Source organism: Anoplophora glabripennis, unplaced genomic scaffold (genome assembly GCF_000390285.2).
Source record: "Anoplophora glabripennis isolate ALB-LARVAE unplaced genomic scaffold, Agla_2.0 scaffold1309, whole genome shotgun sequence".
Classification (NCBI taxonomy): domain Eukaryota; kingdom Metazoa; phylum Arthropoda; class Insecta; order Coleoptera; family Cerambycidae; genus Anoplophora; species Anoplophora glabripennis.
Window position 1 is genome coordinate 68118 of NW_019417392.1, and position 17459 is coordinate 85576.

General features: G+C 36.6%; 1 protein-coding gene across 1 annotated transcript in view; it reads right to left on the minus strand.

Annotated features, from left to right (window-relative positions):
* The window catches only part of LOC111692314 (GPI inositol-deacylase), a 29957-nt gene extending 16563 nt beyond the window's left edge, over positions 1-13394 (minus strand). The window contains exon 1 of the mRNA XM_023456246.1: positions 13203-13394. Coding sequence (XP_023312014.1) covers positions 13203-13340 — 138 coding nt within the window. The 5' untranslated portion in view covers positions 13341-13394. The remainder of the gene's footprint in view (positions 1-13202) is intronic.
* Positions 13395-17459: the final 4065 nt, after the last annotated feature.

The following is a 17459-nucleotide window of genomic DNA, read 5'->3' on the forward strand; positions in this document are numbered from 1 at the left end:
AATCCTTCAAAGATTAGACATGAAATACAATTGCTGATCAATTACTTAAAAATCATTGAAGATAAAATGATGTGTCTGGGAGGTAATCCTACGTGAAAAATTTATCCCACGTCTTATAATAAAATTACTAGAAAGGCAGGCAAACTTCGCGTCAGCGAAGTTTGACCTTTCTCTCGGGCCTTCGGCCCTAGGGCCGCGCTGCGTGCGACTCGAGCACTGTTCCACGGTGCTTTCTCTGTGGACTGGTAAATATATAAAATTTTCCCAAAAAAAAAAAATGCGACCCGGCCGCGATTCGAATCTTGGACCTTCGGCTTCGCAGTCTTGAGTTTACAAAATGATCTACGGCGATCTAATGCTGGGTGGAGCCTGCACGGGCTATTTGAACCGTTGGCTCTCCGCGAATGTAAACAGAAAATTGAAAATGTTCAATCAAGTTTTGTCGCCACAGTTGCGTCTCTAAATGATTGGAACCGATGCCTTACAGCAATGTAACGACTCACCGTGGCCAGATCGTCCGGGAAAACGCGTCAAATGACAAAATTTATTTTGACGTCTTCACTGACGTCTGTCTCCATCTCTGTTTAAATATCGGATATACTCGTTACCACCGAGATAGATCCTATCTCGGTGGTAACGATATACTTCGGGTATCTCACTCCCACCGAAAAAAGTCAATTTTCGGCGAGGACTCTTTTTAAAGTGAAAATTTCACATAGAAGGCGCGAACAGATCGCCTTCAGAAGACGACCAGAGAACACTATACCAACGAGAAGCGACAGAATCGGCGGCTCCTTTGATGTTTTGTGGTCACGCTAGAGTCGACCGATTTGACGGAAACACAATCGTTTACACTGAGAGAAGTTACACTTTCGAATAGATGTACACTGAACGAACAGCATCAGCATCAAACATTGTTCATATAATACAAGGATAACTGTGGTAAAATGTAGAAAAATTAGGTATAATATATAAAAAAAATAAAACACGATGTTTTACAACTAATATTTTTATTAAACAGATATATTTTTTTGCAATATTTGAAATAGTTTTTTAAAAATAGGTACCTGACAATGCAATAACTTCTTTGGGACAATCTTCCATAATTTTTGCCTCTAGCTCTTCTTGCCCATTTCTAAGTTGAGGAAACGGTATATGTATTCCGTTTGGCAATAAGGTTATTTTTACATTCCCTTTACCAATATATTTGGTTTCGAAATGGTGTCCACAAAGCCTATAATTCTTATACAGGGTGGTCCGAATTTTATGCAGGAAACTTCAAGGGAAGATAGATCTCTTTAAAATAATATATGTTTGCCTTATAAACATAGGTCTGGAACGGCACCGTTTTAGAGATACAGGGTGTTGAAGTTGTCAAAAAAAAATTGATTTTTTGTTTATATCTCCGGAATCTATTAAGGTGGCCACATTCCTGGCCGAGAAATAGTGAAATTTCTGGCGTTTTTAGGTACTGAAATCTTTAAAAGTAAAACGTGTAGAACAAAAGTAAGCACAGAAATAAAATCCTTAATGTTTTGTTTATTCATTGTTACCATTTAAATTTACTCAAATAAAATAATAACTAAAAAAAAGCGTATGTAAAACATGCGTTTGCTGTTATTCTAACCCCACATTTTAAGAATTATTTTCACGTACTTATAAATAAAAGTAAACAATTTTATATGTAGGACTAAGCAAGTAAATGTTATAAGAATATTTACATGTGGAATTATATATAAAAAAGTTAGTATTTTCGTAGATTTCAGTACCTAAAACCTTGATGGTTTGATCGTTTTTTGCACCTGTTTATTCGTTTTATTGCGGCGTCTTTGAAAATAACCAGATGGCATGACAACATACCTATTATCTGATAAGCTTTAGATTATTCAGTTATTAAATGTTTGAAATTATTTGTCTTTGCGGAAAACACAATTTAAAGAATATGAGGCCCTTAACCGATTTCAATAAAATTTGGTACATATAATGTATGATAGTAGTCCTTATATTCCCTGAAATATGAGCTTTAAAGATTCAACCAGTGGTGTACAATTGGACAGGGGTCACCCCCTTTTTTCCAAAAAAACCTACGCCACTGCATTTTTTACATGTCATCGTAACTGATTTATATTTTAATGCACAAAATACGTAAAAAAGGTGACCTTAATTTTTTCCCTAAGATTCGCCGTTCTCAAGTTATTCATACCAATACAATCCCCTTGTGGCAGACACTTCTAACGATAATATTACAAAAATATTTGTTTATGTTTAAAAGTAAGTGCAATTTGTAAGCACATTAACAAAATTATTTACACTCCTTTCTACACCACCTGTGAGGTAGTGTGTGATATAAACAAAAAAACATTTTTTTTTAAACCTCAACACCCTGTTGTATCTCTAAAACGGGGCCGTTCCAGACCTATGTTTATAAGGCAAACACATATTATTTTAAAGAGATCTATCTACCCTCGAAGTTTCTTGCATAAAATTCGGACCACCCTGTATACATTCACAATCTTTGGCAGTAAATCGAGACTATTGCAAATTTCTATCCACACTCGAGCACTGCAAACAAAAATAAAAATTCTAAAGATATTCTCTATGCTTATGTAATACTATATTACAAGAAAACATACCACATTATTTTAAAAACCGAAATACTTTTTTCTGATTTACAGTTTACAGGTAGATACTATAATAATAATTAATAATAATAATAACAATAACAATNAGAAGAATAAGAAGAATAAGAAGAATAAGAAGAATAAGAAGAATAAGAAGAATAAGAAGAATAAGAAGAATAAGAAGAATAAGAAGAATAAGAAGAATAAGAAGAATAAGAAGAATAAGAAGAATAAGAAGAATAAGAAGAATAAGAAGAATAAGAAGAATAAGAAGAATAAGAAGAATAAGAAGAATAAGAAGAATAAGAAGAATAAGAAGAATAAGAAGAATAAGAAGAATAAGAAGAATAAGAAGAATAAGAAGAATAAGAAGAATAATAAGAATAAGAAGAATAAGAAGAATAAGAAGAATAAGAAGAATAAGAAGAATAAGAAGAAGAAGAAGAAGAAGAATAAGAATAACAATAAGAAGAAGAAGAAGAAGAAGAAGAAGAAGAAGAAGAATAATTTTGGATATTTTCAAATATCACCTTCTTTTACCATCAGCATAGACTTGAGCATCGAATATTTTGCCCGCATTGTCGCAGGATTCATCTTTTTGGAGATATCCAAGAAGTACGCCAATAGGATATTCTCATTCAGGTCGTTTTCCACCTTATAGGTTTTTCTCCACACGTTGAAGAGCTGGTATTCCTTCTCATAACGAGCAGAAGACTTCGTAGGCACCAATTTACTGGTTGCTTCAGCACATTTTAGCTCGATTTCTTCCATTTTTTACGAAAATTATCACAAAATACGCACGGGATGACAAACTGTCAAATTCGTTATTTTTATTTTTACATCACTAAGGTAAATCAAAAGCTATGCGATAAAACAAGAATCGAAACCACGCTAACACCTACATACAGGCAGGTTATGTAAAATAAAACCTTAAAATTTCATTTTTAATACAACACAGTATAAAAAAAACGTTGTACGATACACGGCCGTGAAATGTCATTAAAGTACTCGTCTAGAAATTCCTGACTCGGCTCCTTCGTCGCCTCGTCCGTAAACATCTAGACTTGTACTTTAATATACCATTTCCCGGCCTTGTAACGTAAATAACTATACTCGTTTCTTCTATTTATATTTGGCGGCTCTGACAGCCACTGACAACTGACAACAACACAACCCAAAACTGTTAAAGCAGAAAGCCTTGCTGTCGCTTCTCGTTGGTATAGTGTTCTCTGATACGACGTTTGGATAAAGGACCGAGGGGCCCTTTAGGCCCATTGGCTCGTCGCTGCGCGACTCGCGAGGAAAGCCTTTGATAATACCGTACGCCTCTTTTCGCGGCCGACTGTGAGAGCGAGAGTAACCTACAGCTTTTAATATATATGGAAAAGATGTCAATAAAAAAAATTGTAATTAGATAATGCTTTCTAATAACTCGTTTGCAAACGCACGAATTTTATTTAAATTTTGCACACTCACTAGTATTCTTTTGTATTCAAGATCTTAATTTGATGCATACCCTCCAATACCAAAGGGCCTAAACTGACCTTAAAATAATAACCTAAAATTGATTTAATAATACCTTTTCGACATTACTTTTGTTATTGTAATAATTTGAATTTAGGTACTAGGTACCTTTACAAAAAATATTAAAAAATGTTGTCCTGCCTCTTCAATGTACAAATTAATATTTCTTTGGAAGTTCCAACAAACCCTAGCGAATATGATCTCCTTCTGTCTGTTAATTTTATCTCATGTTTCACTTAAAACATGTTCTAGGACGTGCTTTGTTAATTTTGAAAATGTGTTCAAATGAGTAGCTGTTTATTGTCCCGTTTTAATCAATATGATGGCACTCTGATTATCCACATAAAATTCAATCTCAATCTGATTATTAGTAAGTTCATCTATTACACTTTTTATATACAACAACTCCTTTACACACTCAGCAGCTGCTATGTATTCGGCTTCAGTAGACGAAAAAGATACTGTGGGCTGTCTTCTGGAACACCAGCTGATTGGGCCACAACAGAACAATATAATATACCCAGTTGTGCTTCTTCTAGTTGTCGTATTCACTACAAAATCAGAGTCACTATATGCCACTAACTTATCTTCATTGCTTTGTCTTTTATAGAAAATTCCCTCTTCTTCTGATGACATTAAATATCGAATAAATTTTTAAACGTTGGTAACATCTTGTTCCCCTGGATATTCAGTTTTTCGGCTACAAAAATTTACAGCAAACAACAGATCACGTCTAGTTTTTTCTGTTAGATATAAAAGACTACCAACAGCCTCACGATATGGATATTTAATGTCTTTCTCAGTGCAGTGCAGTCCTCAATGACAACAACTTTTTGTTTGATAGGGTTTTTGGGCCTCTTGTAAAATTTTGATTAAATGAGCGGTTTGGGGACAAAAAATTATTTTTTAAACATCTACATTATCTTGCCACCCATATTATAATATTTAAACAGTACTAATAGGCATTGATTTTGTAGGTTGGCCATGTACAAAAATGTCATTGCTGTCAAGTTAAATTTTGAATTTGAACTTGTCGAAGGGAATTGTTAATTGTTATCATTTATTAATCATAGCCTATACAAATTCAGAGCAAACTGACATGATAATAGTGTTGGGTTTCCGTCAAGGAAACTGTCGACAAAGTGTGAGAGTTTATCTTGAGCGTTATCCAAATAGACAGGTGCCTAACCACAAAACATTTTCAAACAATGAGAGACATCTTCGTGAATGTGGTTCTTTTGCCATCCGAACTGCTGATCATGGGTGCCTCGTTAGAGCTGAACTCGAGGAACAGATTCTGGATGCAATTGATTGTTGAAAATCCAATGAGTAGTACGCAATACTAGACGATTGAGTGTACGATTGGGAGTCTCAAAAAATTATGTGAATCGCACTTTGAGGAAGCAATTATTACACCTGTATCACATCCAGCCTGTACAAAATCTTGAGCAGGATTTAAATATGTGTCTGGTTTTATGCAGGTTCATTCAGCAACAAAGAATCCATGATCTGAATTTCCACAAAAAAATTATTTTTACTGATGAAGCCTGTTTTACCAGAAGTGGAATAATAAATATTCACTACGACCATGTCTATGCTCAAGAAAATCCACATACTGTCAAAGTGAAACATTATCAGCATGAATTTCGCATCAATATTTGGTTGGGGATCATTGATAGCATTATTACTGGCCTTATTATTCTACCCAATAGACCGAATGGGGAATTTTATTTACAATTTTTGCAAAACACTTTACCCAGTTATTGGAAGATGTACCATTATTACTCCGAGCCAACATGTGGTTTATGCATGATGGAGCTCCACCACATTTCACTGTAAATGTCCAGCAGTATCTGAACCAAAGATTCCCTCATTGATGGATTGGTAGAGGGGATAATGTTCCTGTTAACTGGCCTGCACGTTCGCCAGACTTAACACCTTGCGACTATTATCTTTGGGGCACTCTGAAAACAACAGTGTATGCTTCCACGTTTAACACTGAAGAAGAGTTGCGGAGGCATATCGAAATTACCAAAAATGTTTTAAAAAGTTGCCCTCAAGAACATGTACCTGAAGTTCCGAACGTTCGTTTGAACGAAAATGAAAACCCGTAATATCACGTTTAATCGTACTTAAAATGTTTTTACCAACTAAATTCTGACTTCTGTAGATGAAAACAATACCTCCCCATCATCGGAAGCCACCCCTCATATTAATCACCCTTAAAACTTAGTTATATGTATTTTAGAAAATTAGCTCCGTACCACTCTATATTTGACATAGGTTGTTAACATCACTTTTATACTGATTTTTAAGAAACATTTGGACCTTTTGTCACTATCGGAAGACACCCTGTCAACAACCCTTAAAACTGGCATTACCTACTTATATCTCCAATCAAGCTTAAAAAGCCACGTTAAATTTGATTTAAAAAGTTTACGTTTCATTTATATCCATTTACAAAACCTATTGCTGCCCTTTGTTGCCACCGGAAACTACCGTATCACTATGAACTACCCTTGGAAAGGTCAAGTATTCTATTCCAAATATCAAGCCTGCTATCACATTAAATCTGCCTTAAAATTTTACGATAACATCTATATTGATTTATAAATATTATTACTGCCCTTCATTGCCAACAGAACCCACCCCGTCAACTACCCTTAAACAGGTAATATCTTATATCCCCTGTATAAGGCTGAAAGCCATAATAAATTTTAAGTAAATTGTTAAAGTTATATTTGTATTGACTTACAACAACTATTAATACCAATTGTTGCCACCGGAATCCACCCCATCAATAACCCTTACATCAGTTGTGTATTATTTCCCCGTTATCAAGCTTAAAGCAATAATACATTTTAAGTAAATTGTAAAAATTATATTTATATTGACTTATGACAACTATTAATATCCTTTATTGACACCGGAATCCACCCCAATAACAACCCTTAAATCAATTGTTCATTATTTCCCCGTTATCAAGCTTAAAGCCATAACAGATTTTAAGTAAATTGTTAAAATTATATTTATATTGACTTATGACAACTATTAATACTCTTTGTTGCCACCGGAATCCACCCCATTAACAACCCTTCAATCAGTTGTTTATTATTTCCCCGTTATCAAGCTTAAAGCCATAATAGATTTTTAGTAAATTGTTAAAATTATATTTATAATGACTTATGACAACTATTAATATCTTCTGTTGCCACCGGAATCCACCCCAACAACAACCCTTAAATCAGTTTATTATTTCTCCGGTATCAAGCTTAATGCCATAATAGATTTTAAGTAAATTATTAAAATTATATTTATATTGACTTAAGAGAACTATTAATACCCTTTGTTGCCACCGGAATCCACCCCATCAACAATCCTTAAATCAGTTGTTTACTATTTCCCTGTTATCAAGCTTAAAGCCATAATAGATTTTTAGTAAATTGTTAAAATTATATTTATATAGACTTATGACAACTATTAATATCCTTTGTTGCCACCGAAATCCATCCCAACAACAACCCTTAAATCAGTTGTTTATTATTTCCCCGTTATCAAGCTTAAAGCCATAATAGATTTTAAGTAAATTGTTAAAATTCTATTTATATTGACTTATGAGAACTATTAATACCCTTTGTTGCCACCGGAATCCACCCCATCAACAACCCTTAAATCAGTTGTTTATTATTTCCCCTTTATCAAGCTTAAAGCCATAATAGATATTAAGTAAATTATTAATATTATATTTATATTGACTTATAACAACTATTAATACCCTTTGTTGCTACCGGAATCCACCCCATCAACAACCCTTACATCAGTTGTCCATTACTTCCCCGGTATCAAGCTTAAAGCCATAATGGATTTTAAGTAAATTGTTACAATTATATTTATATTGACTTATGACTACTATTAATACCCTTTGTTGCCACCGGAATCCACCCCGCAACTACCCCTAAATCAGTTGTGTATTAAGTACACGATATCAAGCTTAAAGCCATAACAGATTTTAAGTGAATTGATAACATTACACTTATATTGTCTTAACTATTAATACCCTTTGTTGCCACCGGAATCCATCCCATCAACCACCCTTAAATCAGTTGTGCATTATATATGTTGTATAGTTATTATAAGACAGTATAAGTTAACAATTCTCTTAAAATCTGTTATGGAGTTAAGCTTGATATCGTGTACGTAATACACAACTGATTTAGGGGTAGTTGACGGGGTGGATTCCGGTGGTAGAAAAGGGTATCAATAGTTGTTATAAGTCAATATAAATATACTTTTAACAATTTACTTAAAATCCATTATAGCTTTAAGCTTGATATCGGGCATACAAGACACAACTGAATTAAGGGTAGTTGACTGGGTGAATTCCGGTGGCAAAAAAATGTATCAATAGTTATGTCAATACAAATATAATTTTAACAATTTACTTAAAATCCATTATGGCTTTAAGCTTGATAACGGGGAAATAATAAACAACTGACTTAAGGACGTTCGATACATCTCTTGCGGGGTAGGCCGTGCGGGAGGGAAGCCTATGCTTATACACGGTAGTTTCGTTGTAGTACCAACCTTACATAAACTAATTTGAGAGAACTAAATATAATATATACGAGTGAAATTTATACAACACATATTAGCTTGCATATATTTTTCGTGTTTAATGCACGGCAATTAACTTTTTATTTGAATATAAGTGTCTATTTATTTATTAAGAGCATGTAAAATACTGGATGAAATCTGGCAACAGTGCCATTGCCATGCCGTAGTGGTAAAAGTTGGGTCAACTGTCATTACTGTCAACTGTGCTTTGCACATATTCCGTAAACTTGATGAACATCCAAGATACAAAGGAAAAGCAATATAAAATGCGTATGAAACATAATATGGATTTATGAGAAAAAAGTAAAATGTGCAAACCGAGAATCTATATGATAACTATCAAGAAGCTCAGTGTATGATAGTGAGACGTCGCCTTGTCAAATTGAAGATTATGACAGAACACCTATACTGTTCGTTTTGCAAAAAGATCATTTCAATTTTTGTTTCAAATTGCTATTATATTGCATTAGATCACGAAAAATTTATTTAATATTAATTATTACTACATATGTTTTCGACTGGAATAATTTTATAGTCTACTAGGTTGACCCGGCAAACGTTGTTTTGCCATATAAATTAATCCTAGGATTATTTTAGTAGATTTTTCATAAAAAAATTTCACTTCTACCATCTATATTATATTTAGTGTTATTCAGTGTATATCGTGTATATATTTTTTTTATGAATGGTAATAGTAAATGTCATTATTATGGTTGATGCACAAACAATAATAATAATGGCCGAAAACTGTAGAGAGTGAGAAACGGCTCATTGTGTGAAAGAGATCCCATCCCTACTCCGTGCTGTTTACTGGGTCAGAAGTGACACCGGTCGACGCCTATAATTGATCAGTTATCGACCGGGGTTGAAAATTATTGAATTACTAATATCGCTATTAAAAAATAAGGGTTGATGGTAGAAGGGTGAAAATTTAGGATTGTATGTATTTTTTAAGGCCACATAAAAAAATAAAAAAATAAAATTTTGTCCAAAAAACAAAAAAAATTTTTTTAAATTTACTTAAAATCTATTATGGCTTTAAGCTTGATAACGAGGAAATAATAAACAACTGATTTAAGGGTTGTTGATGGGGTGGATTCCGGTGGCAACAAAGGGTATTAATAGTTATCATAAGTATATATAAATATAATTTTAACAATTTACTCAAAATCTATTATGGCTTTAAGCTTGATAACGGGGAAATAATAAACAACTGACTCAAGGGTTGTTGTTGGGGTGGATTCCGTTGGCAACAAAGGATATTAATAGTTGTCATAAGTCAATATAAATATAATTTTAACAATTTACTTAAAATCTATTATGGCTTTAAGCTTGATAACGAGGAAATAATAAACAACTGATTTAAGGGTTGTTGATGGGGTGGATTCCGATGGCAACAAATGGTATTAATAGTTATCATAAGTCAATATAAATATAATTTTAACAATTTACTTAAAATCTATTATGGCTTTAAGTTTGATAACGAGAAAATAATAAACAACTGATTTAAGGGTTGTTGATGGGGTGGATTCCGATGGCAACAAAGGGTATTAATAGTTATCATAAGTCAATATAAATATAATTTTAACAATTTACTTAAAATCTATTATGGCTTTCAGCTTGATAACGGGGAAATAATAAACAACTGATTTAAGGGTTGTTGTTGGGGTGGATTCCGGTGGCAACAAAGGATATTAATAGTTGTCATCTGTCAATATAAATATAATTTTTACAATTTACTTAAAATCTATTATGGCTTTAAGCTTGATAACGGGGAAATAATACACAACTGATGTAAGGGCTGTTGATGGGGTGGATTCCGGTGGCAACAATTGATATTAATGGTAGTTGTAAGTCAATACAAATATAATTTTAACAATTTACTTAAAATTTATTATGGCTTTCAGCCTTATACAGGGGATATAAGATATTACCTGTTTAAGGGTAGTTGACGGGGTGGGTTCTGATGGCAATGAAGGGCAGTAATAGTATTTATAAATCAATATAGATGTTATCGTAAAATTTTAAGGCAGATTTAATGTGATAGCGGACTTGATATTTGGAATAGAATACATGACCTTTCCAAGGGTAGTTCATAGTGATAGGGAAGTTTCCGGTGGCAACAAAGGGCGGCAATAGGTTTTGTAAATGGATGTAAATGAAACGTAAACTTTTTAAATCAAATTTAACGTGGCTTTTTAAGCTTGATTGGAGATATAAATAATGACAGTTTTAAGGGTTGTTGACAGGGTGTCTTCCGATAGTGACAAAAGGTTTCTTAAAAATCAGTATAAAAGTAATGTTAACAACCTATGTCAAATATAGAGTGGTACGGGGCTAATTTTCTAAAATACATGTAACTACGTTTTAAGGGTGGTTAATATGGGGGTGGCTTCCGATGATGGGGAAGTATTGTTTTCGTTTACAGAAGTCAGAATTTAGTTGGTAAAATCATTTTAAATAAGATTAAACGTGATATTACGGGATTTCATTTTCGTTCAAACGAACGTTCGGAACTTCAGGTACATTCAAGAACTGCAAAGGGCGGGGCAAAGGGTGTCCTTTAACTTTCTTTGTTGAATTAACCTTTGTTGTAGAAACAACGGTGGTCCTTTTGAACAGTTCCTATTACTAAAGTTGTACTAAATTTAATAAAATTAACTTTGTTGCTTTTATCTCCAGCATTTTTTATTGTATTTGATTGTTTTTACTAATTATCTTGATAAAATTAGGCATGTTGTAAATAACTTGTGGTATATCTTATCGTAGTAAACACTCATTAAGAATTGGTAGATACAATGAATTAAAGATCAAACTAAAATTACATCAACCTACAAAATCAGTGCCTACTAGCACTATTTAAATATTATAATATGGGTGGCAAGAAAATGTAGCATTTAAAAAATATTTTTTTATACCCAAACCGCTTGTTTAATCAAAATTTTACAAGGGACCCAAATACTTCCAAATGGTATCACCTATCAAATAAAAAATTGTTGTCATAATAATGAGGCAATAGCCCAAAAGAGGAAAAAGTTATGAACGGATATTATCACCATACATCAATTTTATAAGTGTAAGTCTTAAAAAAAACTGTATAACCACAAAAGGTTTAGATTAAAAGTAAAAGTCCACACCCCAAAAATAATCAAAATCGATTAATACATATTCGAGTTATTTAAAAAATTCAAAAAATTTTCACCAAGTTTGAGGTCATCTAGCGACCAAATGAACCGATTTCGGATATAGGTGAATTAGCCTAAATCGGCCTATTTTGAGTTCACGAATCTGTGGTCTTTCGTTGTACAAGTTATTATGGGACACCCTGTATAAAAAAGTTACTGAAATACAAATTCTTTTGGTCTCTACACTGGTAATACCAAATCGACTAGTTAACACACTGTAACTTATACCCCTCTCAGGATAAACACCAACATCTTTAAATACCAGCTAGGTACTTCAAAAACTTTATCTGAACAGGTTCAACAAGTGTCTTTTGTATATTACAAAAAGGATACCAAACAAGCAGTGCATACTCCAATCTAGAACGTACATACGCAAAATATAAAGTTTTAATAGCATTTATGTCTGTAAATTGCTTACAGTTTCTTAATATAAATCCATACAATTTTAACGCTTCATTTATTTGAAGGACTAAATGATCAGTAAAAGAAAATTTTGTGTCAAACAATACACTCAAATCCTTGCAAGACTCACACCAGGATAACACAATATTATCAATACTATAATTAAATTTATGGACCGATAACTTTCCGGAAAAACTTAAGATCTTACACTTGGATGAGTTAAGATGTAATCTATTTTCAACACATCAGGATTGTATAATGTCAAATTCTTTCTGCAAATTATTACAATCTTCAAGACTAGTTACGGATAAATCATCTGCATACAATCAATAACTTAATACGACAGCTGATGATTTCATTTAGATCATTAATGAACAAAACAAACAGTAATGGATCAAGTGTAAAACCCTAAGGTACTCCAGAGGTTGCTAAGAGGTAGAACCAAACCATTGTAACTAACATAGTACATTCAATTGCACTGATAAAATCAATAAATTCGTTAGAAAAACAAAGCTTGCCAGTTTATAAAGTAAAACCTTGTGATGTATCCTATCAAAAGCCCTCGAAAAATCTCTATAAAGCACATCTACATGTCCTCTATTATCTAAAATCTAAAAAAAGCTCTTGGCAAATTATAATTTCCTCATCTTTGAGACGTCGTACAGACTTGTTCGAGGGCTTATTTTACTCGTGAAGAGTTGTACTACAACGTACTCAATAAAGGAACATTTGATTATTAAAGTGTAAATTGTTATGTTGAAAATAATGCCTTTTTAATATTAAATGTTAAATGGCAAATTTTACAGATAAAATTTTCACATCGATTATTTAACCTAATACATTATTATTTACTTACAACAAACTTTGGATATTCAAACATATAAGTCATCTCACATTTATTTTCTTCAAAATCGCTTAGAAAAATTACTAATCCAATACCATAGACAATTACAAAGATTAGGCAAATACATGTAAATCCATTTATAGGGCACATTTTATTAATTATTAATCTATATAGGTATATATATAACCTAATAAACTACTGAACTCGCCGACCATGGAGACTACACAAGGAACCCGAAATCAATGGTTGCGTTCATCACGCCATTATTCCATGGCTAGAAATTGGCCTCAATGATTTGGGATCGAGGGGGATTATCCCTCTTTATCCTGCCTCATCTCGTGTAGGCCTGGACAGCCTTCGTAGGTGGGCCCCATCCGTCGTCTACCCCGACCGCAAATGCGGCCGGTGTAGGCGCTTTGTGGGACCTCCTTTTGTCCTGGCTGGGCCCCGCCGGCTAGGGCCCTTTCTTCTGGCGCTCTTCTTGCTTCGCCGGCTCGTCTGTGTAAACCCCGGGGGTAGTGTCATGTTTATGTGTGGTATGGTTGGGTAGGGTAGTGCGGCTATGCAGCCTGGGATGCGCTTTGCTAAGGTGGCCCTTAGGCTAGCGCGGGAGGGGAGGGTTAAGGAGGGTATGGGGGGTGTGTATGTGTGTGTGTGTGTGTCGTTGTCTTCGTTTCTTGATCCTGGCTGTCTCTGAAACAGAAAAGGTTAGCGGGCAGGGGGGGGGGTCATTGGGGTGGTCACCCAGGGTCAAAAAGTTGGTGTCTAGGTCTTTTGTGTTTGTCGGTCACGTCGGGTACGTAGTCAACGGCTTGCCTGAGGAGGGGATTGTCATGTCTAGCGGCTACGTCAAATCGTTTCTCCGCGTTTTGTCTTATTGTCTGTGTAGCGTTTGTGTATTGTAAGTCTCGTAATATGTCAGTGTTTCTTACGTACCAGGGCGCGTCGGTGGCCGTGCGGAGGGCTATGTTTTCCACAGCCTGTAATGACTTTAAGTGGCTTTTTGCCGCGTGACCCCACGCCGTGGAGGCGTAGGTTAGCTGCGGTTGAAGTACCACCTTGATAAGCGTTCGCTTATTCCTTAAACTGAGGGTGTTTCCACCTTTGAGTAAGGGATAGAGCCTAGCCCTGGTGGTCTTCGCTCGCGCCACCGTCTCCACGATGTGCGGTTTCCACGTGAGACGCTGGTCCATCGTCACGCCCAGGTATCGTGTTTGTCGATTCCAGGAGATAGGTTCCTGGGATAGTGTCAGTCTGTCGAGGTTTTGTGGGATTTTTCGTTTGGTAAAAAGGATAGCCGAACTTTTGTTGGGATTAATTTTGACTTTCCACCTGTTGCACCAGGTTTCAAGTTGGTCTAAGGAGCTTTGGAGGAGGTAGACGGAATATCTAGGATCTACGGATTGGGATGTGATTGTCAGGTCGTCGGCGTATAAGTATATGTTGGTGTTGGGGGGATGTGGGATGTCGGAGTTGTAAATGGTGTATAGGTGTGGGGACAGGACGGTGCCCTGGGGGACACCGGCCTCCATGGGACGGGTGGTGGAAAGGGAATCTTGGATTTGGATGCGGAATTTTCGGTGGTGTAGGTAGGATTTTATGAGTTTGGTAAAGGATATGGGATATTGGTTGGTGAGCATTTTCATCAGTAGGCCTTCACGCCAAACCTTATCGAAGGCCTTTGCGACGTCCAGGAAGACAGCACCAGTGTACTGTCCCCTGTTGAAGGCCGCCGTGATGTGCTCGGTAAGGCGAAGGATTTGGAGTTCAGTGGAGTGATTGGGTCGGAAGGCGAACTGCTCGTCTGGAATGACTTGCAGTTCTTGGGAGTGGGTTCTTAGACGGGTTAGGATAATTTTTTCTACCACTTTGCTCATAGCCGGGAGCAGGCTAATGGGCCGGTAGTTGGATGGGATGGTGTGATTTTTGTTGGGTTTTGGGATAAGGATTATGTTTGCCGTTTTCCAGCGGGTAGGGAAGTGTCTTAGTCTGAGTGTCGCGTTTGTTATGTTTAGTAGGGCCATGAGGCCCTTGTGTGGTAGTCGTTTAAGTGTCGTGTTGTGTATATTGTCGGGTCCGGGGGCTTTTCTGTTTTTAAGTCTGCGTATAGTCAGTATTAGTTCGTCAGGAGATGCGGGGGCGATTATGTCTTTATCTAGCTCTCTGTCGAATCAGGGCCGCCGCGCCCGGTTGGGAGGGTGTCGTGTCTGTGCGTGCGTGTGGTGAGGGGTTGTGTTTTTGTTTTTGCGTGTTTTGTGTTTTTCTGGTCATGTCAGCGTATGTGCGTCCCGAGGTTGTGTTTGGGGTGGGTAGGAGGGGCTGTCTGTGTGTTTGTGTAGTGTTTTGTGTCGTGTGTGTGTCTGTGTTTTGTGTTTTTGTGTTTTTAGCTTTGGGGTACTGAGGGCACCCCATATAGCTTGCGGGGTGTGGCCCGGCGCAATTTGCACACCTGGCGCGCGTGTCTTTGGCCTTTTTGCAGACGTGCGTGCTGTGGTATTCGCCACATTTTACACAATTTGGCTCAGCTGTGCACCGGGTCTGGCCGTGGACGAACCGCTGGCACCGGTGGCACTGTGTGGCAACCCGCTGCTTTCGCTGCAGCTCTACTCGAACCACGAGCGAGCAGCAGCGGGGTACCTTCAGGCTGTCCTCCTGGTCCTGTGGGGCCTGAACTAGGACCAGGGGCATTTCCTGTTTATTTTGACGGCTCGCCATGCGGTGCACTATTGCGCCGGGGAACCCTTGTCTTGCGAGGTCGAGTTGGACCTCACTTGGCGAAACACCCGCAGGTATTCCGCGTATCACCACCCTCAGCGTTTTTTCTTCGCTGAGGGTGAAGGTGTGGTACTCCTCGCCTTTGTCTGTCAGTGTCTTTGTCAATAGTCTGTGGTCATTAGGTGTGTTTGGGTATATGGCTATACCGTCTTTAGTCAATTTGGCTTTTGTGTAGTTAATGTTAAGTGTCGTGAGTATTTTTTGTACTTGCGTCCACCGTTCTTGCTTTCGCAAGATTACCGGGGGGACTTGTTTGGTTTTGTCTGTCTGTTGTTGTGTGTTTTGTGGGGTGTTTTGTAGGGCGCTTGTGGAGGGTTTAGGTGTCGGGGGGCGCGTGTTTGGTGTTTGTGGTCGTGTTTTGTTTGTTTTGTCTGATTTTTTATGTCTGGGGGCTTCGTCCTCGCTAGAGGATTCCGCTGTGTGTTTTTTGCGTTTCTCTGTGCGTGTGTGTGTGTGGGGTGTGTGTGTGGGGGGTGTGTGTGTGTGCCTGTCTGGGGTATATTGTCTGTCATTTGTTTGTTAATGAGTTTGTCAAGTTTTTGGTGTAATTTAGTGGTGTTTTCGTCCGAAAGTTTAATTGTTTTTTGCAAATCGACGATTTGCTGTGTCATGGTTAGTATTTGTTGGTATTGTCGGGTGTTTTGTTCTGTCAGTTCGTGTATTTGTTGTTTTAGCGTCTCGTTTTCATGTTTTTGTGTTTGTAACTGTTCGTATAAATCTGTTTTAGTTGGTCATGTTTTTTGGTGAAGCGGAGACTCTTGAAGAGGGTCTTTCGCTGTCTGTATCGTCCATGTATATGTATATGTTCTCCTCGTTTTCGGAGTCCGACATTGTGTGCGTGTGTGGTGTGTGTGTGTGTGTGTGTGCGTGTGTATGAGGGTGTGTACGTGTTAGTCGTGTGGGGATGCCCCCTTACGGGGGCGTACGTGTCTTTTGGGTTATTTGTCTGTCTGGTATATTGTTTGTCAGGGGTCGCAATTTTAAAGAAATGCATTCTAAAATAATACAAATAACTGATAAATAAGTAAAAATTTACCTAGGCATAACCCCGGGACAGGTACCTGCGACAAAGATGCCGACGGCCTCTATGCTTAAGCTGGGGATTAGGTCGGTGATTAAAAGGAAAGAAAGGGATTCTTTCCAGGTAGCCTTAATAAAGGCAGGTAGATTTTGTTCGTTGCACTCACTTCACCTCACAAACAAAAACGTCTGCTCAGCTCGGCTGTTCGCTCTGAACTGATACTTGATACATGATCAGTGATCATAATCACAGAACATAAATAAATAAGTAATTACTTATTTCTCATGTTTATAAACAGACCTGAAATGCTCGTCGTGACATCCGAAAATGTTCTTTAAACAGATCATTTGTTTGAGGAATCGTAACTTCAAAAAAATTTTCATTCCTAGTACGTTGGCCCCTTGGTTCCACTCTGCCCTCGTTTGGAAGTGGTTGCATCAGTTGTTGGGCTACTTGACCAATTATATTTATAT